This window comes from Poecile atricapillus, chromosome 1, assembly GCF_030490865.1.
Source record: "Poecile atricapillus isolate bPoeAtr1 chromosome 1, bPoeAtr1.hap1, whole genome shotgun sequence".
Classification (NCBI taxonomy): domain Eukaryota; kingdom Metazoa; phylum Chordata; class Aves; order Passeriformes; family Paridae; genus Poecile; species Poecile atricapillus.
The window spans coordinates 83,314,622-83,341,808 of record NC_081249.1 but is presented as its reverse complement, the minus strand read 5'-3'; the positions used below and the strand labels follow the sequence as shown (position 1 = coordinate 83,341,808).

The window sequence follows — 27,187 nt, the reverse complement described above, 5'->3', positions numbered from 1 at the left end:
AAACTAATCACTGAGCAGAACTAATCTCTTTCAAGTCAGCCATTTCATAGGGCTTGCACTGCACTCAAAGCAAGGCAGGGGAGCCGAGGGGTGGCTTGTGTTGGGCTGCAGACACAGCAGGAGCTGCCCAAGTGCAGATCCCCATTCCCTGGACACTCAAGGGATAGGAATCACCTCAGCCTTCACAGTAACTCCACTGGGTTACAGGAGCACATTCAAACTCTTTTCACTGTTCACCACATGGCAGAGAAGTGCGAATCAGTGTGAGGTGGAGTCTGCCACCTTTACCTATCTGCTTGTGATCCCAGCAGAGGAGCTTGGTCAGTGGAGCCCAGAGACCAGTGGGACTCACCTGCAGCCCAAGGAGACAGACATCTGCTGGGCAGGAACAGCTGAGTGCTTGGAAAAGCATTTGCACTGAAGTACAGATACACTGAGATACTGCACAGAGATACAGGTTGTTTAAAATGTAAGGTTTTTAAAAAAACTTTATTTCAAAGAGCTGATTATCTTGTCAAGGGTTTAAATCAGATTACTCAATGCTGTCACAAGTTTCTAATGAGGAAATGCACAAGTCAGAGCCTACATGTGGGAAGGACACGTTATGTCCTGCTGAAAGCGTGTCCAGAGGGAACCTCCCACTACATCAATGTACTAAGATATATGTTCAAAGAGACCAGCCACAAACCAAGGATATGGGCTTACACAATATATTTGGCCAATACTAAACAAACAAAATATTTAAGACCTTAGAAATGTTTATGCTGGTTTTAAATTGTTTTTAAATTAATTTTTGTTTATGTCAATGTATTTAAGTAGAGCTCTTGTGGAGAAAGATAAAAAAGCATTCAAACAATTTATAGCAATAGTTGAATTATGCTTGCATAAATTAATTCTGCTTTAGCAGAGCACTAAGTATTTTGTAACAGTTCTGTGTTTTATGGCAGCCTGCATTTACCCATCCACTGTCTGATCCAGAGGGAATTCCCTATCTGCAAGTGGAGACAGCACAAATTAAACATTAGTTCTGACCTTTTAGTAGATACATGTGCTGCTACGTGGACTGAATACCCCAAAAAGTGCACAAGACCTCTCACAGCGGTAAGGAAAGGAACCTTTCAATTAGCCTCGGCACACAGGCATACCTCTCATGAAACTTAAAACCATGATTCAGGCACTCTAAAATAGTTTCCTCAAAGCCCCATGCTGCACAGAAGAGAGCAAATATTTAATGAATTGAGAATGCTACATTTCTTTGTCAAGAGCACAGCTTGTCTAGTTTTCATCAACATTTTCCTTAAATAAGGCCTTGATCATCTTAGCTGTAATATGTCCATCTGATTTACCAACAGTGTCCTCTTCTCTGTGGCTCCTCATTGACATTTCTTCTGGTTCTTTACAAGTAGGCACAGCTTTTCCAACCACATACAGCTTTCTCTTCAGAGGTCCCAGTTTTGAGTATGCCTTAAGAAGAAATAACACGTTTCCTTTACAATTTCATAGGAAAGCAACCATTCTTCAGAAAAAACCAACAAACAACCCAGCGACTTTTCTTTTTAAAGCAGCTGTAGAGATGCTGCACTGGGGTTTTGTTTGATAATGTCAGTAATAATGGGCTTCTTTTGCAAGCCAACTCATTTTAGGAGGCTGCAGCTCTGCTGCCCTCTCCTTTTCCTGTGTGTTTTCATCAATATCACCTTCTCTATAAACCAAATTCTGATCTCAAACTCAGTTCTATGAGAAGAATTAAACTAATCATATAGCTCACTCCTGCCTAAAAGAGAGAGGTCCAAGCCCAGCCATGTGCTTCTGCCACATCTGCACTGGCTCTGGTCTTCTCTAAACCTCAGTTGACCAACATAACAGAAACTAATTCAGGGGAGAAAGAAAAGGAAAGCTTTTCTGCTGGGTTAGAGTTAATCAGCTACAGGAAAGGCCAATGTGCACTGTTTTCTCAACCCCATAGTTTGCACCCACGAACACCTTCATCCTGGCTTTTTGTTGAAGGCATATTGGTCCTTTAATGTTACTGTGCAACTCAGATTCTAAAGGACCAGTCCATTGCCATCCAAGTAAAGTAATCTCTCATTGGGTGACATTCAGAATTCTTTCCAGGGGAATTTCATCCTGACACTCCATGGGATGATTCCTAGGACACCACTCAATTGCCAAAACATGTGCCTCATGGTATCAGAGATGCCCAAAGACATCCAAAACATGCACGTGAGGCTGGTCGGTAGGACACACAACCTGTGCTCTTTTGGCCCAACATTTGAAGGACATGGAGTGACCTAACTGTCCCAAACAGCACCAGAGGACTGCAGTCAAGCATCTGAATTGCCCAGGTAAAGGACATTGGATGCCATAACACCATTGGAAATAGAATGGTCCTGACAGTAGCTCATGCTCCACACTAAAATATGTTTTTGTCAGTGAAAGACCTGAATTCTAACTCATACCTGGAACTCTTCTTCATCTTCATACAACAAGCTGTCCAGGGCTGGAGTGAAGAATTTTTTCTGCAGCTTTTCATCACTGTCTTGAGACTTCTCATAATCTGTTTTAGACTGAATCTTTCCAAAGGCACTTCTGAGGCTCTTTCCATCTGTCTTTGCTTTTTAAAGCGAAGAAAAATGAAGAGTATGTAATTGTTAGGCCTTATGGAAGTCAGAATCAGTATGTGATATGAGCATTGCTTGCAATCTTTAATATGGCTTAGCCCATGTGATGCAAAGAACAGCTTGGTAGTGTTTTTAATTGGCAATTCAAGCCGAATGTTCATTTATGTTGGGGTTTTTGATGTGTTTTTTGTTCACAATTTCTGATCAGGACCCAGGAACTGAAATTGATTGGAAGTTAGAACTAATGGATCTGTGAGAGGGGGTGTGGAAAAAAAAAGAGCTTTTATCAGTTCAACTTAAATCCTGTAGAGCCCTGAACAGTTAAAAAGAATAAGAAAGGCAGCAAAAACAAGTATAAAGTTCTTCTGTACCCATATTTGTGTATCTATAGGTACATAAATACAAGTTCCTGAAACAGAATTAGTCTACTTATAACTCCCCCGAAGAGATCACATCTGTAGTTGACTAATTCTCAGGCTGATAGAGGATTCTGGACATGGACTGCCAAGTTACAGGTTTGCCTGGGACACTGACCCAGCTGATTGGAACAAAGCCTTCTCCTCCAGGTTAACTATTGCAAAAGTCTAGCAAAGGTTTTCGAAGTAAACATATATTTAATACAGAAGTCTTTGTCAACATGTTTGCTGGTGCCTGATGGTTTCAAAAGGCCCACCTATGGCTGGGACTGATCAGAATTTCAAAACTTCTTCATGTGTCCATAACTGTATGACTTCCACTTTTCTAACATATCTCTTTAATTTTATATTAAAAAACTTGTGATACTTAGGAATCCACAGAGAATGTCCTAAACAGGTAAGTACAGACTCAGCTCCTTCTTGCCTAATGGTATATCATTTCCCTGGGCATACCTCCCAGAAAGGATGGAGATTCAGCCCAAAATTCAGTACTGCTTACCAAGATTTTCAGTTCAGGCTGAGATCCATGTAGCTTCTCTTGCTAGGGATTTAGTTATAATTTAACTCTGGTGTATTGGCTGAATGACTGCAAAGTGCACGTACACTCAAAGTGAAAGCCAACACGGAGTTTAAGAGTGTCCTCTCAGGGACAAGCTATAATGAAGTTATGATATGGATCAATAAAGAACTGATTAAGATATGATTCATATCTTTGTAAAAGATGGCCAATCCTGTAAACTGCATTCCAGGGCAGCTCTAGATGAGTAATTATATTCCACAATCTAAAACCAATTTTAATTTAAAAACTCTATTACAGATAGATTGTGATTTTCTCTCCTTATGCAAATTACCATCTATCATTGCTGTGGTAGCTGCAGCCAAGAAGGAAATAAGGTGTTCACCATGTCAAACTGGTACTTTGATTAAAAAGTTTCAGAAATGAAAAGTCTATAAATGTTCAGTAAGTTATCAATTCTTATAAGCTGCTGGCATTTGCATTACCTGCATATTCTCTGTTTTCCCTTTCCATTTCATCCTTAGAAAGTTCTTGCAAGCTAGCTCCCTTTGTAAGAAACAAATGCCTATGGAATAAAAAATATAAAGTGAAATCCATAACAGGGGCCTAAATTTTCTCTATAGACTGTCCTGTGCAATGATTTGGAGTGTGGGGGAGGCCACCCTTTCTGAGAGCCACTGCTGCTTAACCACAAAGGCTGAATAGCGCAATGGTTCAAAAATGCAATGGAGGCAGCCAGGTAGCTTAGTGGCTAATAAGCTGCTCCTTTTTATTCTTAGTGCCTTAGTTCAACTATGTCCATGAGACTAAAAGAAAACAAATGTTATAGTCTCCAGTCAGTCCAAGATTCAGACCACAGCTGGCAGCTCTCACTTCAAAGTAGTCCAAAGTTTGGAAAGGAGAGAAAAATGGTCACTTCTTAAGACTTGGAACTTTTTGTGCAATATGGCTAAAATCACTGAGCTGGGACTGGAAACTGAAGATGGATCTCTCACATTGTTGCATTGTGCTTTTGATACCATTAGTATTGACATTTTGTAGCTAAATTAATATTTCTCTAGGGACAAAGTTAAATGGTTTCAATACAAAAGAAGCTAATACTACAGACACCTCTGCAGACAGACATTTCCCATGGTCTCTGCCCTTCTCAGTGTCAGGCCACTTGTTCCACTCAAGATTGCAAGTCCCCTATATTTGCAAATTAATCTTCACATCCACATCCTTAAACGTTTTGTGAACAGTAAAAATCTATTATTCAGCATTTAGTCTAAAAAGCTGGGGCTGAGACCATCTAATTGCAACACAAAGAAATTATTTCCAAGCCACAGTGATATAAAGCAAATGGTGCTAGGTCTTAGTAGATTAATTAAGGACCCAGTTTCTTCCCTGAAATTTAGTACGTGGGAAGTCACAATGTTACTGTCATCCTTCAGAGATACTACTCCCACCTATACTCAGTCAAATCCTCTCCTCCCTCAACTAGGAAACTACCTTGGCTTTGATGTAGGAGAGCCCAAATAGCTCTAGAGGCAGACAGAAGCATTATCTTTAAAAAAAATTAATCACTTTTGAGTCCATAAAAGCATTATTTTACCCTGATACTCTTAGATGCTGCAGTTTGATATCAATCAGTTTTGCCAATAAAGTGGTATTTTCTTCTTCCAGGAGCTGGACAGAAGCTTTCAAATCACTTTCTTCCTTTCGGTAGATTTTAACCTTTTGTCAATTAAAAAAATAATAAAATAGAATTATTTAGATTTATTTAGAATTTAGAATCTTAGAATTTTGGAAAGCTTTGATAGCAACTACTTTACCAGCATATACCGAGAAAAAATGCAGCTGTATCAGCAAGTTTTCACATTTGGTGGGGAAACATATTGACACAATTTCAGACAAAGGGAAAGACTCTCTGGTTTCACACCTTTATTAGAACGCTTTTACTGTCATAGCTCACTTGTATCAGTCACAGCCACACATTTGGGCTACGCAATCCTGTCAGCAAAACCTTCTTGGGTGGTCAAACAGGTCTGCTAAACAGGAGCTCTGGATTTTTCTTTTTTGCTTTCACATCAGAGCTTTGAGAGAGGAAAAGTTTCTTTGGAGAGGTAAAGTCAGGGTCTTGCTCAGCAAGTGTTGTTTTTTCTAATTCTTTCTTATACACAAAACCTTCTTACCCAGAATTAGTGAAGTTTTAGGTCCAAGTTACCACATTTCTTTCTTGGAGGGTGGTGGGGCTCTGAACAGGCTCCCCAGGGAAATGGTCACAGCCCCAAAGCTGACAGAGCTCAAGGAGCATTTGGACAATGCTCTCAGGCATGTGTTGAGGCTTTGCAGGACAAGGAGTTGGACTCAATGATCCTTGTGGGCCCCTTCCAGTTTGGGATATTCTATCGTTCTGTGACATTGGCTAAGCCCAGGTACCACTTGGTTTCAGACTGGTAATTGCCCTTTATCACCATGGAGTTACACTGACCAAAGGACACCAGTTATTTAGTTCCCATAATTCCTCCCACTTTCACTGAAATACAAGCAAGTTCTTATTCCTTTCACTGGGAAGGGGAATGTACTATGGGAAAGATAACTTCCCATAAAACTTAGCCATATCCACATGTTTAAGAGAAGTACCCAGTGATCTGAAAGGATCCACTCTCATCAAAACCAAATTAACCCAGCTATAATCATCCAAATTTGCAGTCAAAACTAGTTTCAACTTCTTCCAAGGATTCAAAAGGTGAAAATGACTGGAAACTAACCAGTAACAGGATGTGGCTTGGCACAGTGAGGTGATGCAGCTTTGCACCTTGGTGTGACACAGTAACCATGGAAAAATGTGACTGAAGTCTCCAAATCTGTTTAAATTTGGAGGTAACTAATCTAGGGCTATTTTTGTAAGTAATTTTTCAGTCCAGTGGCCAAACTTAAAAAAAAATATAAAGAAGGAAAGGGAAAGAAGAAAGAAAAGAAAGAAAAGAAAAGAAAAGAAAAGAAAAGAAAAGAAAAGAAAAGAAAAGAAAAGAAAAGAAAAGAAAAGAAAAGAAAAGAAAAGAAAAGAAAAGAAAAGAAAAGAAAAGAAAAGAAAAGAAAAGAAAAGAAAAGAAAAGAAAAGAAAAGAAAAGAAAAGAAAAGAAAAGAAAAATTGAGACAACACTGAAATTTTTGGTTTATCTTCCCCTAAGGAAATACTGAAACAGCCTTCCAGCTCCATATAAACATTAGTCTGAGAGAAAATATGTCATCCATGTACGAAAAGCAGAGAAAATGAATGGGTGAATTCAGAGGACTGGAGAAGTTAGTGATAATAGTTTTGTTTTCCCCCAAAATTCAAAGCAGTAATTCATAACATAGGAAAGTAGCAACATAGGAAAGAAATTCATAACATAGGAAACTTCTAGTTGAGAGGAAAGAAATCCAAATCCCTCAGCTCTGAGGTGAGGGCCTGTCAGGACATAAGAGTACTCCAAAGTGCTCTCTCATTGGCACTGCTAATGTGTGTAAAAACTATAAGTGTTCAGTGAGACATGGAGAAGGGAAGAGATTTCATACTCATTCACTGATGGGATGTGTAGATTTGAGCTCCTGTTTGTTTATACAGAATAAAACATTAATTCTTTCCCATTTCTCTTCCCTACCCTCATTGCTTCAGAAGCTGTGGCTTGGACACCCTCCTTGGAAAGTTAAAGATGCATGCTCAGAGCTCATTAAGGGGAAGAAGGAAAGCTGTGTTCCTGCATACTGGCAAGTACTTAATTTAGTAACTAAAATGAAGAAAGCTCTACAAGGTTCATTGATGTGCCATGGAAAAGTAAGTACATTTATTAACTTCCCAAAAAGTTTTGTTCAGTTCTCATCTGTGAGGCTGTAAAAGTGAGGAAAGACATTTCACCCACCAATCTCAGATTTGATTGAAATAAAGAACCTATACTGACTGGAATAAAATCAAACTTTCACCATGGAAAAAATTAGTTTCCTAAATCTGACTCACAAAAAATGTTTCTTGTCAAGAAAATCACAGCTATCTAATATATAGCTCTAAATTGCCATTAAAGGACAGTAGAAAAGCTATCAAGCAATAATTACGACTATATATGATTTTGATTTTCCTGTCTTCGGTGTAGAGTCCCCATGGTTTTTTTATGACCTTCCATTTAATGCCATCTCAAGCCATTTCTCAGAACATGTTTCCAACATCCATATCCATTTTCCTTCAGTACAGCAGCACTAGGAACTTCAATGCAATTCAAACCTCCCCTCCTCAGCTACTTACCTGGTTGATCCTTTATAATATATAGCATCCCAATCTCCACAGATAAAAATCTTTAATTGTATGGAACATTGTAGTCCTTCATGTAACAGCTTCGGCTGTTAAAAGAAAGGGGGGTCCTCCATTTGCGAAAGTAAATGTTCACCTCTTATCTTTATTCACCACATTGCACTGTTTGCTGCTCAGGATTACAGATTAATTACTGGAAAATTGCTCTCCTTTGCCAACAGAAGTCTCCTGCGGCCCATGACTGGAAACAGTTTTGACCGTAGGCCACAATATTTCAAACATAAACTGCTGTGATAAACTGCAGGCAAGTGATTTTCTTACCTCTTCTTTTAGCCACTCATTCTCTTCAATCTCTCTCCGACAGTTTTTGTCTAAGTATCCCACAGCATTCTGAGAAAACATAATTTAAGATCATCTCACCTGAGAGCAAAACTTTGACAGTCCTGAATACTAGAAAGAACCTTCTGCTCTTTAGGAGGAAATAGTTAAGAAACATCCACACAACAGACTGTAGCATCCCCTAAGGGATTACAAGGGGATTTAGTTCACAAGGCCAGATGTTTCTCCTCTATCATCCTGCCTAGAGCAGATTATATGTCAAGCAATTTACCAATATTTTTTGATTTCCCATATTAAAATAGGACATTTCCCTTTTTGTCTAACAAATTCTCCTATGTTCCCATATCAAATATTGCCTCTTTCAGAAAATCAAACCTTCAGACATTAAGAACCCCAAGTAAAATCTCAAATGAGGCAGTACTGATCTACAAGTGACCTAAGCCTGTAGAGGTCTGTGCTAATGAGCCAAAGCTACAATTTAATTATTGATGTCAGTAAAGTAAGAACTGGGAGGGAAGATGCCCCTGTAGATCACCATAAACACAGTCCTCTGGATTATGTTCTCACATGACTGGAAATTCCAGCACTGAAGTCAGGACTAATGGGCCCAGTGGTTTGTACTGAAGTATGCTTTGTATTTTGTGAAAGTAAGAAGTTGTTGCTAGAGCTATTTGTAAACCATGTTTTCAAATCAGACCTGGCAAAGATGACAAAAAATAGTGAATCAATATACCTACATATTCCTGAGATTGCATTATTGTGGCATTTTAAAATGTTATACTTTACATGTACAGTGAAACCGTTTTTCTTCAAATCGATGTATATTTTCATGCAATCTCTGTGTATGTTACTGCTTTTTGAAGTCTGTGTAAATGTCAAAATCAAGGCCATGGCAAAAGCAACATGTTCTTAAACAAGCCTTGTCAGTGCATGGTGCCCAGTTTCCCATGCCTTGTTTGTAAAACGCCCTCACATATACCCATTGTTATTCTGATGGAAAGAAAAAAAAAATAGGTACATGTATGTATAGCAATAACCAGATCCATGTGTACCAAGATTTACAAAAGATTTTGTTCTCAGTTTATTAGAAAAGTTTGAAGTGTTAATATGAGTTAAAAGAATTAATAATGCAAAGTACATGTAGCCCAACTATAATGTAGTTTGTAGTTTTTAAAAAAAGTAAAAATACCTTAAGAGCTTCTTCACTGAGTAATTTCATGTGCCTGTCAAACAGTTTCTGATTTTCTTCTCTCACAACCTTCAAAGCTTCTCTATAATATTCTTCAAAACAAAAAAAAAAAAAATAAAAAGAGAAATCAGAAATCATTATTTGACATCAATTTTTCCTGATAACAGATAGATAACAGATACATAACTGGCATGTCATTACTAAACTGGAACTTATCAGCAAGTCACCTGCATAGATGCTCCTCAGAAAAGGATTCAAATATCCTTCTCCACAGAAATTGTCCTAAACCCAAAGAACAGTGGTGTTAACTACAAAACTAGAAATCTGAAGTTTCTGACACATTTCTGTTGACAACTGCAACAGCTGAGCAATTCACTACTAACTGAGCAGTGAGCTAAGCAATTCTCTGTGAAAATATTGGCATCTTAACATGAAATTTTGTCTCTATCAATAGCAGAGCTCCTGGAGCCAAGCAAGAGATTTGCTTAGAACATTTATTTTTTTGATATAGAAGCATATCAGATCACCTTATCTATGCGACATTTTTTAAGATCGTTATTATAATGTGCCTAATAAATTTTCTGACTTACCTAAGGCTCTAAGGTTCTAATTAGACAACAGGACAAAATGGAGAATGTAGCAATTGCCACAATGATTTGCTTCTATCATTACTTGCAGTCATTATTTAGAAGGTATGCCTAACATTGAACTGAATAGGTTTGGCTTCATGTTCTAGTCACTTGCTATTTAATTATTTCATCCTTCCCTTTAGTTCTTTTTTTTGCTCATCTAAATAGCCCACTTCTGCTTGACATTTCTTCTTTGAAGGAATTAATGAGATTGTAGTAATTTTCTTTGAAGAAAGGCACTGCATACTTGTTCCAAAGGGTTGAAATTCAGTCTTTCACTGCACTTGTGTTGCAGACAGCCTATTTCTGATCTGGATGTAAATGAATATTTGCTCATGGATGCACTGTGGAGTCAAAGGCAGTCAAATATGAAAGGTGTATTAGTTGTGCATTAATTATTAATTTAACAATGTGGAAGCTGGACTCCACCATCTAGACTTGGCAGAGTGAAAAGGAAGTACTTCTATACTATAATGAATTCACTCTTTCATTATTTCAGACAGCTAAATAACCCGTGTTGTACTTAGAAAATGAAAAAGGAGAAATTATATGTCTGAAGAGTTTCTCAAGAGGTGATCTCCCTACTCCTTTCACTGTAATACAGTTTTCCCCACACATCACCTGAATGTGTGGTTCTCTTTTGCCTCCTCTCTTCTCCAGCTGTTTAAAATGTCACCACCAGACAACATGAACTGTGCCAGTTTCAAGCCCTTCAGTGGAACAGAGAAAGAAACCTGTTCACCTGTGCTTATTCTCTAAGCCTATTACACATTCAAGGTCTGAACAAGCCAAATTTGTTGCTGTCTTGCTCTGAAAGCTTGTTAGATTTCTCCTGGAAGGCTGTACTCCCCAGACACTTTCTTGGTTCAGTTTTAGGGGGTTAAGCAAAATAGAATGGTAAACATCCAGTACTGGCAGCATCATTTTCCAGTATGCTATGTAGGCCACCTACAAATGTACCGCTATAACATAACTTTCAATAAATATACTTCAGTTGGACCATTAATTTTTGTTAAACCACAACATTCTCTACCCTGTGACATGCAGGAAGTCAGATAGCCTGTCCCTACTGGCATTCTATATGAAAGCCCATTCTCTTTTTCATTTTGTATTTCAGCAGCTATATAGCAAACTTTTAAAACAATTAAGAACACAGAAAATGCATAAAGAAAAAAAAAAAACAAACAACCTCTTGAATACAGACGTGGATATCTGACTAGCTATCTGGAAATGTAGAAATCACAGAGCAGATCTTAATTGTGGTCAAATATGCTTTGATAGACAAAAATATAGCTGGCTGGCTCTTATTCACAGTAGCTGATGACTGGTAATGGCTGGCACAGAATATAGAGACCCTTAGAGCAGTGTCACTGCCTGCTACTACCAGCTGCTTGGCTGTGGTCACGCATACTGAGAGGGACATAAAGAAAGAAAACCAGGACATCCTTCTCCTGTTGGAAGCATGGGCTATCTAACAGCAAAATATTTAAATTATTTTAAAATAATGCAGTAAGAAAGAAGTCTTTGTAAAACACTCAGCACCACAACATATAAGCTCTCAAATTAATTCCACTGCTGTGACAGTGCTGAAACAGTTCCCAGTATGTGTCTGTATTAGCCATTTTGCAGGGCCCCACACTGTGTGACTAGGAGGAAAGATCCAGACCACTGGCTAAAGAGCTCCCTCTAGTCCTGCATGCAAACCAGTGTGCTCCATGGAAAAGACTGTTCCAAGAATGAGCTCATACTACTTTCCTGTCAAAGGAGTTTTCAATATGTGAAGTGCTTGTAGATAATGAGAAATAAGAGCTGCAGAGTCAACATTTTCAAGTATGACTGCTAAGGGCGCTCTCTGTGTAGGTGATCTAAATATGTGTAGACTTATTTTTACAAAAAACTGCTATCCTTCTGGGTAACATTTTTTTTTTAAATGGGTTGCCTGTATTTTATAAGAAAACCATCAAAGGACAATCTTATCAGTTTCTCTAAGTGTCATAATTTCTGTAAACTTTATAAATTTCTTTAATAAAGGAACTTTTACGAGAGAGAGAGAAAGAAAGAAAGAGAGTCCTCATATTTTTCAGAATTATGCAGCCCATCTTAGGTGCACTGAGAAAAGTTCATGCAAGTTACTAGAAAAGCTGATACAAGTTACTAGAACTTGACCTAAAATTAATTTTATCATTTAATTCCTGCAAGCAATATGCAAAGACCCTGTAAGACTTACATTACACCAGCTATAAACTGACCTTCAGTTCTTTCAAGTTCATATTTGACTTCCACAATGTCTTTTTCCAGACTGCTAATCCTCTCAGCGTGTATTTTACTTCCAACATTTTTGTACTCCGACCAATAATCTCTCTCACTTTGCTTTTCTAAAATTTTTTTCTTAGTTTCTTCAATTTGGGAGCGTAGAGCTATTAAAATAAGAATGTCAAAAGACAAGTTCATTACTGATTTCCTGGACTGATAATTCTTACAATGTCAACTTCTTTAAGAAAGGTGCTTTCACAGGGAATGGAAAAGGAAGGGGGATTCTTCTACACTGCAATACATTACAACCTGATGGCCATATATACTTTCATGGGCCACCATTATTGTTGAAAACAGGCTGATCTTACTCTTTCAAAGAGAAGATAATTCTTCTCACCAAATGTTGTAACCAAGGTCACATGTCTCCCACAAAGAATTGCAGGGATGGCAGACAGAATTTTTAACACTCAAAACTGGTCTTTTTTCCTGCCATCAATAATTTTATTTTTAATCTTCAGTAGAGCCAGTGCCTTGGACTTTCATGAGTTTCAGAAAGGAGGAAGTCTCTGTGCTTGCACAATACTATACATCACTTGGCAGGGACAGATTGATTTATAAGTCCTCCACAATCTCACACTAAATTGAGAGAGTCCAATTTTGGGAGAGGAAAAGTTTTATGCTTATGCAACAAAGAATCGCTACTTAAATTGCAAAACAACAACAACAACATGTACTCAATCCCAAGTGTGTAAACTGCAACCCACACTTCCCCAACTCGCAACATACCTTGAAGGAGTTGCTCTTTGTCCTTCACAAACTGAAAAACTTCTTTCAGTGACCTTTCCACATCATCCCTGGTTACAACCTCCTTCTCATCTCGTTTTTTCTCCTTTTCTTCTATTTGCCTTACTAAGCGCCAGATAAGCACTTTCTGCTCTTCCTTCAGAGCAACATTCTAAGAAAGAACAGAAGACACAGCTGGTATTAATTAAAATGCTTTCAAAGTGACAAATTTAAGTTAAAAAAGTAAAATCTGGCCTAGTACCAGATGAAATGCTAGAACACCCAACTAAACACCTGTTCTTCATATTCTGAAAGGTTAGAACAGAAGGGAGAATTTACAAGGCTCAGACATTTCCTCAGTAACTTCAAGACCACTGGAAGGAAAAGAGAGACAAATAACAGCTGTATTTGGTACAGCACACTAATAATCCTCCATTGCCTGGAAAGAAAGGTGCTTGTGGATAATTTAATAACAATATTTGTATGTAGGAGCTACTTGCTTCATGTTAACATTCTTCATGAGAACATACCATCTTCACACAGAAAAAGTCGTAAGACAATCAGGTGCACTTGCATATAGCCAAAGAAAAGACTCTTGTCAGAGCTGAAATTAATTATGCCTCCTGATTCCACAACTGTGATCATAACCCTTGGCCATGACACTCTCTAGTGACACTCAGACTGTTTGAAATTACTGATTGTGTATATTTGCTCCCACAGGATACCATACAGGAGCAAACAAGGAGCAAGTAAGTAACAGTTACTAGGCAGTAGAAAGAGTCTCAAGCATTCCTCACTTCTAGGATTAATTCTAAACAGCTTAGAAATCCAGCAGGAAATAAAGAATGGAGCTCAAAGAACTGTCAAAACATGATTAAATTAAAACAATAGCCCTTCACCCACACCTTAAAGTGCCCTGCTCAATCTAAAATATGGAATCCTTGAAAGACCATGAACTAGGAGTGAATTGGGGGAATAACTGTAGAAAGATAGCTGGGGTAAAATTAGAGGAAACTGTGAAGTTGTATTCATATCCTAACAGAAGTTGTAGTGGGACAGAGATTAAAGGGTAAAATACAACTGCTACTCACTGAATGCAATGCACCTGGCATGCTCAAAACCATATTCCATGATGATTCCCTAAAATCTGCAACCACCCCTAAGGGGGATGGAACAGAGGGTGGAACAGAGTGGAGACATTATGGCCAGGCTGCATAGAAATCCTTGCAGTGTGGGGAACTCAATGGCACTTTGTAGCTGACAAACCTCACAGCACCTGTCAGCCAGGGGAGAGAGGAGAAGATGAATGACTAGAATCACTCAAGCTCCACCCAAACATAAAGAAATAGTGTAAAAGTAAGTCAGGAATGGGGAGAAGTTTGGGAAGTCCATCATAACTGTTGGGGTCAGTCATGTGGTTGAATCTATCTTCTCCCCCATATGACACCTATTGGGCTAGAACCATGCTCTGTGGGCACTTAATACTTTCACTGGGGATTAGAGCTTGTCCGTGTGCTGCTTTGAATATTTTTGCATATATGCAATATATTTTTGCAGGGAGATACTATCACTGAAAATCCTCTAATCTTAATCTGTCCCAACTTTTATGTTAATAAAAGTTAATATTTTTATATTAAGATTATTGCATAATTATTATTGCATAAACTGTCAGTGTGAGTCCTTCACGGGCGCTGTTGTCAGTAACACAAACAAACTGAGGAGACCCACTGAGGGGTCTCCTTTACACTGCTGCTCTGTGTCCCTGAACAAGGCAGTCAAACTGCCCTCTGATCCAGCAGTATAACCATAAGAGGCATAAGATCCAACAATAATCATAAAACCCTTCAGATGCCTGCAGAAGGAAGAGCAATTGCCACTTCCAGTGATAGTCAAGCCACAGATGAAACACCATCCAGGCTTCAAGACTGAAAGAAGTACCACAGAAAGCTAAACAGAGGGATGCTTACATAAAGCAGGGCAAGCATCAGCATGGAAAGGAGAGAGGCACATTGTTTCAATATTCCACTGCTATGAAGTGCAGGCTGCAACATGATCCAGAAAAAGGCTTTTTGAGCACTTTCATATAATTTCAATAGGTGACTCTCTAATATCTATTTTCAAAGTTCACTGCTCACAGTTATTAGATGCCATATTATGGCTCTTTATATACAGCTCATATACACTGTTCTTTAAAGTGTCACTCAGGTGAGATCAGTGGTTACACAACCTTGTTCTAAAAATTACCCAAAGCAATTCTTAATCCATGAGAAAGTGTGTCTTCATCAATCAGTGCTAGAAATCACAGCTAGTAAGTAGCATGATAGTCTTTCTTTATTCAATTTTTATTGTAACTGAGTTTGCAGCAATAACTAGATTCTGACAGAAACTTGTGCAATTCCATTAGTTCAAAAGTGATTTGAAGAAGGCCAGCAATTCTCAGTGCTTGGTTAGGTCTGCTAATACTACTGACAAAATTGAAATTTATACCACTCATTCTTCATGCATTGGAATATTGAAGAATATTTGTAAGACTGGTTAAAAGATATATTTGAATGTACTGCAGGAAAGGTACCTACTGAAAGGGAGCTTGCTGTCCTGTGCTTGCTGCAGAGAAAGATGCCAAAGAAAGGCAACAAAGTTGATAAAAGGACCAGAGTACAAGTCTGATATGGAGTAGCTGAGGATGTTTAGGCTGGGGAAAAGGAGGCTCAGGTGACACCTTATCTGTCTCTACAACCACCTGGAACAACTTTGTAGCCAGGTGGAGGTTGGTCTCTCGTCCCAGGTAACAAGTAACAGGGCAAGAAGAAAAGGAAATTGTGCCAGGTTTAGACAGGATATTTGGGAAAAATTTTTCACTGTAAGAGTAGTGAGGCATTGGAAGAGGTTACCCAGGAAAGTGGTGGAATCACTATCCCTAGAAGAATTCAAAAGACATGTGAATGTGGCACTTGTGGACCTGGTTTAGTGATGAACACAGTCATGCTGGGTTAAACAGCTGGACTTGATCTGAGAAGTCTTTCTTATCCTCAATGATTCTGTGATTCCATGAAATACATAGACGGTTACAAGGATCTCTTGTGCATTGGAAAGCACCTGCACTGAATTCACTTTACCTTACTGCTCTGTCCTATTCTGTAATGTTCTACTCCTGCAGCTTCTTTTTAGCATGTTATATTTAGGACATTTATGCTACATGTCACATTTAATTCAAATAACACCAACTTTCATCACATAAAGTGACTCACTAACTGTAGTTTCATTGACTGTAACAAATTCACTGCAGTAGCTAATTTTAATGTATGTAGTATTAGAATGGAAAGAACAAAACTGGATCTGTGAGTAAGAACACCACAAATAAAACTTGTTGCAGTCACTTACTTTTTTAAGATTTTCTTTGATCTTTTCTTCCAGTCCTTCCAGATGAAACAAAACCCGTTCAATTGCTCTTTCTTTTGCCACAATGCTATGAAGAGAGAGTAAAGAAAGAAACATTCTTACAAAAATATTAAAGAAAGGAATGCTATTTAAGCTAGATTAGATGTAAATACTACGAAAATGTTTGTTTTCATATATTGCTTGACTAGTTTAGTTAAATACTACTGTCTGCTTACCATACATAAAGAAATTATTTCCCATATACATCTAGGCCTGCATGTTAGTTTGGATTTCATACCCCTACAGAGCAGCAGATTCCCTGGTAACACTGTTCCTGTGTAGCCTCCTGAGAGGCTGAAGCTGGTTTGTTCATTTTGCATGAGGTTTAGCTGGCCTGTTACACAGGTCACTTTCAGGACAAGAACATTTGTGCTCCAGAAAATATTACTCATCACTAGCTAGGAGAAAGCCTAAGCAGCTCACTCACATATAGGTCAAATGAATTCCAAGTTGGAGAATTCAATGGGATTCAATTCTTCTGATTATGTGCTTTGTTAAGCTTCATAAACTACACTTGTACTCCAAGAACTTGTCAGCCTTGGAGAAGAACTAAGGGAATAGGGACTCCAGCCTAAGTAGTACATTCTGTTTGTATATTTTTGTCAAAGAAAAAGCTCACTGATTTCACATTTTCATAGGCTACTTGTCATCCTCTTTGCCACAGCTATAAAATAAAGATTTCTTTCCGATGTTCTCTCTTCTAGAATGAGAAACACTAGGCTGCAAATGGTGTCTATTTGCAAAATTCTATGTAATAAGTACCTCTGTTCCCAGCATTCATTCATCATATAGCACAATAGAGGCAAGTATTACAATTATCACTAAGTCTTTTATTCTTTTAACAGTTCTTCCTTCAGTTTTTAGCTTGGGGACTTGGGGTGCTTTCTTTGTGGTTTTTGGAATTTTTTCCCTTCCCTATTGCCTTAAGCTATTTTAAAAGAAGATCATTTTTTCCTGGTTAATTTGCTACATTTGGATCACTGAATCATGCAAATTGCAGGTTACTAAATTTGCATCCTCTGGTGTCAGTGTGCTCCAAGGTATTCTTCAGGTTTTCAGATAAGCAGAAGGATATTAGCTAGAGAGACCAGACCAGAGATACATGGGTACAGTGGTCATGGCCTCAGCAAAAGTACATAATAAGATTGTTGTTCCTAAGAAATGCTAAAACTGAGAACTTTAATGAAAATGCAAAATAAACTCCCTAGGAACTGTGACCATTCTTCAGTGTATGGAAACAAAAAACAGGAATGAAAGTTAAATAAATACTACACGCTTGATAAATCCTAAAGTGGAATGTGACAGCTATTGACTTGTATTATTATCCACCTTTGATCCATCAAGTGGTACAGAGAAGTTACATATTACAGAGGTGAAGAGAAAGAAAGGGAGAGCAAGAGGGGCAGAGAAGAGAGGAAAAACAAAACCAGCAAGAATACTTTTCTTCCCTTTTTCCCCTACTGTTGCTGTAGAAACTACATATTCCATTTCAGTGAAGCACCTATTTCAGTGGAAGACTCTCCAGACAAATGAGTCATTTGCTTGGATATTTGCATATGCATAACAACAATTTTAAAGTGGTACAGAAAATGATACAGCTTTTTTCTCAGCCCAGTAATACAGTTTCCTTATTCCTTCACAAAATAGGTGAGTTAGTTTTGGACTTTTCAGATGGTATTTGTTTGGGATATGATTCAGCTAAATCTAGGCTATTTCACTATGGAAAATTGTACTCTGTAAAATGAAGCAGAAAATCCCACATAAACCCTGTGAATTCATATAGATGTCACTACAACTATAGGAGCATACTATACAGTTTGCTTACTCCACATCTCATTTCCACACCAAGGCATTACTGCTTGCTCCCTAAACACTGATAATTGTTGGATACTAGGTGTTCCTGAGGTTATTTCCCTTTGAATTTCTGTCTCTTAGATAAAAGTCTTGAAGCTTACTTTTTCACCTTTTAATCATTTACTCAAGAGACTAGAAATCAAATAAATTAGACTAGTTTGTAACTGCTTCAGATATTTCACCCTTGGCTCTTATTTTTCTCTGCTTGATTTTAAGAGACCTTTAATTTGTCCATCTCTTACTTTCAAAATAAAACACTTTATGCTCTGCTCTCAGCTGCACCAAGGAAGACAGCAAACTGTAGGTCTTGGGGTTCTGGCTAGTGACAACAAACCTCCACGAACACCAAGGAATCCTAAAAAATACAGTCAAATGTAATCTTCCAAATTCAGCATATGCTGATCAAAAGATTGCTACGGAAAAAATGTCATTTTTTTTGGTTTTAATAATTTTTTTTCCCAAGTTATAGCCTAATGGCATAACATTTCTGACCCAGTTAATTGCTCTCTTACAGCTACAGTTTAAAAAGTGTACCTTTCTGAAACAGCCCCAAAACCTCAAAACAATCAGCTCAGGCTCTAAAGTGTATAAGTTGTCTTTGTTATCTGCTTCCTCCATTCACATATTCTATATGAGTGAAAAGTTGAAATATATTAAACCTACTGATATTCTAATAAGGCTTCTGGTAAATCTGATTCAGGCTCTTGAACTTGCTCTTCTGGTTTCTTCTTTTTCTTACTCTCTTCCATTTTTTATTTTTTTTTTTCTTTATACTTGTGCTAGAAGTGAAAGAAAAAAAGTATACAGATGAATGATTTACAAAATATTGTATGTTCAATGGCATTTCTCACTCGTGACAAGCTTGTAACACTTCTGAAATATAAAAAATAAAAAAAAAAGGTTGGGTTTTAGACAGCAATAATCCTACGCAGGGTAGCACTCAGGCCCATGTATATATATTTATATTAATGTAATGTATAGCCGAGTAGATACAGTGGTCTCTATCACCAGTTACTTATTGCATCCCTTGCTGCAGGTTGTCTTTACCATGCTTGCAAATCAAACCAGCAGTTGTTCCTTTTACAGTCCTTTGTTTCTTTATCAGGCTTGTTTTATCAAGTCCACTTGTTCACTTGCCTCTCTTTCCCTCTCCTTCTGTTCTGCTTGCACTATGAATATCTCCCTTTCACCACAACTCTGATACCAGTTTTCATTGTCAGAGCTAGAACAAAAGCACTTTCTGAAGGGATATGCATGTCAGCAGTATTCCCTGGGCATGCTGGCACAACTACCAACCTCAGAATTCAACTGGCAATGAATAGTTCTGCAATGGAACTGGTAGCATATATTATCAAAATAAAAAATGTCACAAGAAAGGGCACTTATGAAGATTCCTCACTTTTAGCAGTAACATAACCAAATGTCCAAACCAAAATAGCTTATATAATATAGAATGTTTTATTACTGAATAAGTAGAAACATTGTATATAACCTGTTTTCTTATTAAACTGCTTCTCTGAATTTAAATTCTGAATTTTACAATAATAGCCGATATTGATAAAAACTTGTTTTGTGACTAAACACAGCAGGCTAGATATTTTTTCCTGTTAAAATGAACACAAGTAAACAGGAAAAAAAGAAATCAGTAAAAAGCCACATAAGCAAGCCAGTAAAATCAAGGCAATGAAGTGAAACCAACTATTGACAGATACACTGTAATCCATACACTGTCCTATGCCTTCTCACCACACTCCCCATACCCTGAAGCAAGGCAATGTCAGCTTTTTGTATACAAAGTAACTTTCTATCCTATTTCATGTACAACCTTTGCAGTTTCTGATTCAGTATAATATTTTTTCATGAAACTTTCAGAAATCCTAAAGACATGGCTGTTGTAAGACCTGAGATTTAAAAGAAACCCAAATGAACAAGTGAATTAAGAAAAACATCTCACTGAGGTAGGAAGTTAGGTACTTTGCTCCTCCTAGACCCCTTTGAAATTTCCAAACCAAATGCACAAGTGCAGGACACACTTGTTAAGTGTAAAAAAGGATCCATCACACTTCTTCAGTGCAAAATTAACTGGACTGCTATTGATCCCATTTCCACTTGAGCATTTAATTTACTGATTTTCCTCAGAAACTGAAGATTACTAGAGCACTCCCTAAGGTTTTCTTTAAATTGTTTCTGTATCTTTCACTAAATGGATAATCAAATTCCCTGCTTAAAATTGGATACAAAACAGAAAATTTTGAGCAGAAGTATCTTGAAAAGGCTTAGGGCCTTTTTGCTTTTTAATTACAGACCCAGATGAGCTCCAGTGATATATTTATGAAATTCTTCCCAAGTAGAGAGGAACAAGAAAGCCTCCAAGCTGTACAAGGTGAAACAACACATACTACAATAAAGGATTTTGCAAACCATAGAAAATACACACACATGAGAGAGAGAGGAACATATTTAAGGGGACTGAAGACTGCACATTTTAAACCCACAGGAGAACATTTGCAGAGGGAAAGATCTATTTCTTCTCCCAAACAAATAAAATTGTGATGCTGTTGACTGACCCCCTTTATCAGTACCAGAACTGTCTCAAGCAGTACCTACGGTGCCATTGCATCCTTAGAAGGAGCAGACAGTTTCCTGACACAACCCAGCTACAGTGACTTCCCAGAGACCACCACTCTCACGAGCGCAATTATCATTAATGCCATCCAAACTAGCACTTGCACTCACATAATTACCCCCATATATCGAGCAGTTGCACTACCAGAAGCCTCCACTCCCTCAGCCCCCAACATTTACAGAATACACTGAGTTGGAAGGGACCCGTCACGATCATCGAGTCCAACTTCTGGTCCTATGCAGGACACTCTAAGAATCACAACACGTGCCTGATAGCATTGTCCAAACACGCCTTAAACTCAGCTTCAGGCCACCCCCTGGGGTCCTCTCATTTCTGCCTAGAGAGGAGACTGATACCAGCCCCTCCTCTTCCCCTCACAAGGAAGTTGCAGACTGCCACGAGGTCTCCCCTCAGTCTCCTCCAGGCTGAACAGACCAAGTGCCCTCAGCCACTCCTCAGGACGGACCCTTCACCATCCTTGTGGCCCTTCTTTGGACACTCTCCAATAGCTTAATGGTTTTCTTGTGGCACCCAAAACTGCACAGAATATCCGAGGTGAGGCTGCCCCAGCTGAGAGCAGAGCGGGACAATCTCTCCCTTGCCCGGCTGGCGATGGATGCTGTGCCTGATGCCCCCCAGGACACACTCGGCCCTCCTGGCTGCCAGGGCACTGCTGGCTCATGTTCAGTTTGCCATCGACCAAGACCCCCGGGTCCATTTCTGCTGGCTGCTGCCCATCCTCTCGCTTCCCAGTCTGTCGGGACACCCGGGGTTGTCCCGTCCCAGGTGCAGAATACGGAAAATCGATTACCTCAGTCACGCTACAAAATCGTGCAAGTCACACTGTAACCCCTTCCCAATCTCCAAAGCAAGCTAACAATTCCCTCTGCCCTCAATCCGTCCCTGGCTAACATTTCCCCCATGTCCCTTACATTATTCCCCCCCAGCCCGCTTCACCACCAGACACCTCAGTGGATAAAGCTGGGCCACCCCTCACCTCGAATCGCTGCCTCTAGGCACCAAATCCGCTGGCACTGTTACCCTGCGCCTCGGCCCCAGCCACCCCTCCCCGCCACCTCCCCCGGCCCTGTTCCCACCCACACCCGCGTCCCCCTCACGGTGCCCGCGCCCCGGCGCCGGGACCGCGCCTGCCCCTGCCGGGCCCTGCCGCGCGCCCCGCCCGCCGGTCGCCATCGCGACGGGGCCCGGAGCAGCGGGGGCCGCGGGCGCCCTCTGCCCCGGGAAACGAGAAGTACGGGGGGAAAAGGCTCGTGGGATGGCCTGGGTTTCGCCCAAATGCGGTGCCAGGCTGAAATCCTGAAGTTGTAACTCTCTTCAAGAAAAAGAGTGTGTCACCGAATGTGAGCTGGGCCAGCCATCATCGCAGAGCTGCTTTCTCAGGAGCCAGCTCCCCCAGTCCAAGGCACGGCGATGGAGCCTTGGGTGGCTCCTGCACTGCAGTAACAACAGCTGTACTCTGTGCCCTGTGACCCCTTTGCTCCATCAGTGCAAAAGGCCATGCCCAGCGGCGGGGACAGGACTCAAGAAAGTGGAAAGGAAGGCTGGAGTCTGGTCCTGAACTACTTTTGCTTCTCTCCTTCTGGTCAGCATACTGCAATAAATTCTGGATAGACTCTGGTCATCTCCTTCCTTCATAGGACATCAGTGCCTGAGCCACATAATCCTGGGAGCCATACTCAACCAGAGAAATACATTATCAGTCGCTAAAGTGGTGTCGTCTGCAATCTTGGGCAACACAGAATTATAGAAAAGCTTGTTGGAAGGGACCTTAAAGATCATCTAGTTTTAACCCCCTGCCATAAGCAGAGATGTCATCACTAGTTCGATTTGCTCAGGGCCCCATCCATCCTGGCCATGAAAACTTTTACGGAGGAGGCATCCACAATCTCCCTGGGTTCTCCTCTTTTAGTTTAAAACCATTCATCCTTGTCCATAACTATCTGCTTGTTTAAAAAGTCACTCTCCCTCTTTTTTATAAGCTCTCTCTAAGGACTGGAAGGCTGCAATGAGTTCTCCCCATAACCGCCTTTTCTCCATGATGAACATTCACATTTACTTACTTTGTTCATAATTTTTGGCCATCCCTGTGGGAATTTCTGTTTTCCTTTGACAAGTCCCATTTGACATAGTAGAACAGTCTCTGTAATTAAGACATATTCATGAAAGTAAGCACAACTTTTTTTTTAAGTTCTACAGGCAGAGATCTCTGGCCATGTAGCATAAGAAAGTCAATTTAAAGATGCCTTGGTCACTGGCAGCAGCACTTAAATTTGCTTTGCTTGGCAGCAAAAGAGAAGGAAAATGGTCAGGCCCTAGTCATGCACATGTGATCTTTGAGGCCGTTCCTTTCATGATCATTATTATGAAGCCAGTCTTTTTCTTATCATAGAGAGTACCATATTATAGAGAAATATAAATTATCCACACTGCTGCCTTTTACAGTTTGCACTTCTGGTATGCATTTTTTGAAATGTTTTAAAATAAATTCTAAATAATTCTAAAATATTTTTGAAGGCTTACTTTTTAAAGACTCTGCACTCCTTCATGTGTGAAGAAATGAACCTTTGAAGGGCTGAGAGCTCCTGTGGTGGACTTGGGGGTAGCCAGCCAGGGTATTTCACTCCTCCACTCACTATTATCACTCTGCCTTCCTTTGTGCACGTGGAGAACTTTTTACGGCATAACCTAACAGCATGGAAGATTTTAAAAGAAACAAAAAAGTTACCTCAATGCCCAGGAACCAACTGAAGGATGAAAAGCGAGGGATGATGTGGTCAAAGCCACCTGGGAAATATCACTACAGCCATTAAATGAACAACACCAGAGTTAGCTGTGATTTGTGTTAGTTCATCAGAGAGCGGCTCAGTGTCAAAGGCAGTTGAGTGACAGGAGGAAACTGGAGGAAGGAAAGCATTATCAGCTCGATTTGCTTCACTGGAAGTTACTGTCACTTCAACAAATACCTGTCAGTTTGTAACCGCACCAAAGCACTCATTAATTTTTTCAATATTGGAAGAAGATGGGATGACTTCCTTTTTACTTTGGGAAATCACTAGAGAGGTAGACATGCTGAGTGAGGGGGTGAAGGAAGAAAGGTGATCCACTTTCTGACTCTGATAGCAACACTACTGTACAATGCTACTATACTACTGTCTGCAGACTTGGTTGGTTTGGGTCTTTTTCCTGAAGATGCCATAATGCTCTCTGTTGCACTGCAATCAAAACTATGCTGATAGCTTTTGATTGTGCTGAGGACTTAACAGCTCTGTTACTGTGTCTGGGAAACACAAAGAGGAGGGTGGGTAGAGTATACCCTTTTATGACTAATTTTTGTTCTCTTGCTGCCACCTTGAGAGTGTTCAAGCTCAAATCACTTGAAAAACATCTGTTCTGTGCTTACATGAAATGCATAGATTCTTCAAATCTACTGCACCACTGCAGAGTTGTTATGGGGACAGGGTGGATACTGGGTGCAGACTTTTCCCTTCTGCAGTTACTGAGGAATGAGTCTGAGGGTCCTTAAGGTATTCCATGCTCTGAAGGTCATTCAGATATTTTCAATTTCTTCATTATGAAGATATCAACTGGCAACTGGTCTGAGCTGAGACAGTCCTTACACACATAATCCCACAGATTTCATCTGAATCATTTCAAGAACACATCACTAAATTAAATTTGACCAGGAGAGTTTACCTACGTATTTTAACAGACATAGCACACAACACACACCACATATATAGTTTCTCAGCAGTCACTTCTCACAGTGCTGGAGACCTCTGCCACTGAGCAGCAAGAAGCTGTTTTTTCCTAAGCTTGGGTCCTAAGTCCTTGATTAGAAGGGGAATTGTTTCGGGCACCTGACCCATCAGTTCCAAGTCCATCCAGCAGGGGTCAAGCGCACTCACAGCTGCCGGCTGATGCGTGTCTGGTCCTGAACTGTTTTAGTCATAGCTTCCTTTTCCTTCGGGACTGCTGTGAGAGGGGGGAAGTGGTATTTTACACAGGGGAAAAATATGCTCCTCTACGCAGTGTCAAAAGGGCTTCGCATCACTTCTAAATAAGTGATGTTTCTTGATCTGCACTGAACAGCACTTTAGTGTGGATTTGAATAGATGCAGCTTAGTATGCTGCATTGGGATGAATAAACAGGATATGTAGATGAGAGGGGTTTGAATTAAAATTATTGAGGGGAGAAAGCGACTTTCAATCTTTCACAAGGTCTTCAATTCGCTCTGATCCTTGTGAGCTGAATGTAAGCCTTATTAAAGGCTTATTAAGCCTGAATTTTACCATATAGTACTTGAAAAGCATGCTCTAGTCTAGTCTCTTATTTTGTCACCAAAAAGGAGGAGCTGCGTATCAAATGCATGAAATTGAGAAGACATGTAATTGACCAAAACTTTCCACCAATGCTATGAACATTAAATTTTCTCTAAAAATTGTTTCACCGTATCCAAGTTTGAGAAGGAAGTGAAACATAAGAATTTGTTGTTAGCGGGAAGCCGGGCTGATGGTATGGGATTCGGGGAGCGAATGGACTCAGGCTGGGAACAACACAGTGGGGATGTAATTTAAAGCAGAGGTGCTACAAGCGAGAGCCGAGCCAGCGCTGTGGGCGGCAGACGTGGGCAGGTGACAACAGGACTGCCCTCAGGGCACAGCGGCCCCACTCCTGGGTACGCCAGACTCTGAAAACCTCCAGCTGCCCCAAACCAGAATTAAATCAGTTAGATCAAGCTAGATCTAACTAGATCTCACTGCAAGAAGAACGTAAGGGGAAAATAGCAGCACACCAGCTCTCCCCATAGCCAGGCTCGGTGCTTTCATCCTGCTGGCAGAGGCTTCTGAAACCGCCGTGGTTCAGAGCGGAGGGGAAGGTCCTGCTGAAACACCCCGTGAAATGGCGGCACCTGTATTTTGTGCCACTAATTAAACAGAAAAGCACTTACGGCGGCTTCCTGAACAAATAGATGATTGCAACATCTATTACCGCGGTCCGTATCTTTACTCAAACAGGGGCGCATGTTCACACTTTTCGGGTTGTCCATCACCAGGTAAAGTGAAATACTGATCATTGTCCCTCAAGCCAGGTCGTCAAGTCAAGACGACGCATGGACTTCGTGTGGAGCAGCCCCTGTCCGCTGCGGAGCTGCTGTCTCAGAGCAGCGCCCGCTGACAGCCGACCCAGGGCTCCCCCGGCCCGCCCGGGGCTGCCGCAGGTGACAGGAGCGGGAGGGGAGGGCGGGCGCGGGCGGGGGGAGCCGCCCCGCTCGGAGGGACGGGCGCCGGCATTGGCCCGGGGCGGCGGGACGGGCTCGGCCTCGCCCCGCGCCGCCGCCTCCCTGCCCTCAGACAAGCGGGGCGGCGGCGCGGGACAGCGGCTGCCCGCCGGGACCGGGGAGCCGGCATTGTCCCTGGACGGAGGGAAGGAAGGGGGAGCCGCGGAGGGGACGGAAGGAGAGGTGAGGCTCACCTAGAAAGGGCTCTGGGGAGGGGTGGGGGGTGTCTTGTTAATGCAGTGACTTGGAGTCAAAAAAGGGCGTAGGAGCCTCCCGCTCCCGCCGTGCTGGGGCAGCGTGAGAGCGAGCCCGCTGGCCGCTGAGGGGCCCGGCTGGCAGCCTTCAGCCCCCGGGCTGCTCCGCAGGGTTTGGCCGCCGTCGGCTGGCAGAGCCCGTTCACCTGAGGACGGCGCGGCGCTCACAGGTGTGAGGCCGCAGGGAAGTGGCGCCTGTCAGCGCCTTTCCTCAGAAGCGCTCTCGAGAGCCCCGTGCCCGGGGAGCGAGCGCCGGGACATCCCCGCTGCTGCTGCTTCTGTCCGGAGTGAGAGCCGGGTAGCTGTCAGAACTTCCCTGCGCAGAGCTCCTGCAATCTGCTGGAATGCGAGGACTCTCCTTATTTAAATAAGGTGCTTAGATCTCAGCTGAGAGATGTTAATAACCTTTGCGTAAATAGTAAACACTTTTAATCTCAAAACAGTGAATTAGTCGCACCATCCACGCTGTCTCTGAAATGACTTGCAGGATTGGACCTGGCCCTAAAGTCTAACGCAGCCAGTTGTGTCTTTCCTGTATGAGTAGAAGAATCTGCTTAGAAGATTGCTAGCTAGGATGAAGGTCACTTAAATCTGGGGACGGATTGCTAAGTGACAAGTATTTTTGAACTTTTTGACGAAGTGCAAGGGGAAGGGACTTAGAACTTTTTGTGGTGATGCGTTCCCCCACACTCATTCAC

The 27,187-nt window shown here is 40.8% G+C and overlaps 2 protein-coding genes across 7 annotated transcripts in view; one reads left to right on the top strand and one right to left on the bottom strand.

The window, feature by feature from the left end:
- Positions 1 to 554: 554 nt before the first annotated feature.
- CCDC83 (coiled-coil domain containing 83) lies at positions 555 to 19,090 on the bottom strand. Its single transcript, XM_058835551.1, has 10 exons — positions 18,973 to 19,090; positions 16,399 to 16,483; positions 13,021 to 13,189; positions 12,231 to 12,398; positions 9,353 to 9,444; positions 8,146 to 8,214; positions 5,149 to 5,270; positions 4,040 to 4,119; positions 2,460 to 2,614; positions 555 to 1,464 (listed from the first exon to the last, which is right to left on the bottom strand). The coding sequence occupies exons 1-10, from the start codon at positions 19,056 to 19,058 to the stop codon at positions 1,276 to 1,278; spliced, it is 1,215 nt and encodes a 404-aa protein (XP_058691534.1). The 5' UTR covers positions 19,059 to 19,090; the 3' UTR covers positions 555 to 1,275.
- Positions 19,091 to 26,283: 7,193 nt separating this feature from the next.
- SYTL2 (synaptotagmin like 2) overlaps positions 26,284 to 27,187 on the top strand; it is a 52,067-nt gene continuing 51,163 nt past the window's right edge. For all 6 annotated transcript variants that reach the window (XM_058857546.1, XM_058857544.1, XM_058857527.1 and 3 more), the window contains exon 1: positions 26,284 to 26,418. The gene's annotated coding sequence lies outside the window, so the exon portion shown is untranslated. The remainder of the gene's footprint in view (positions 26,419 to 27,187) is intronic.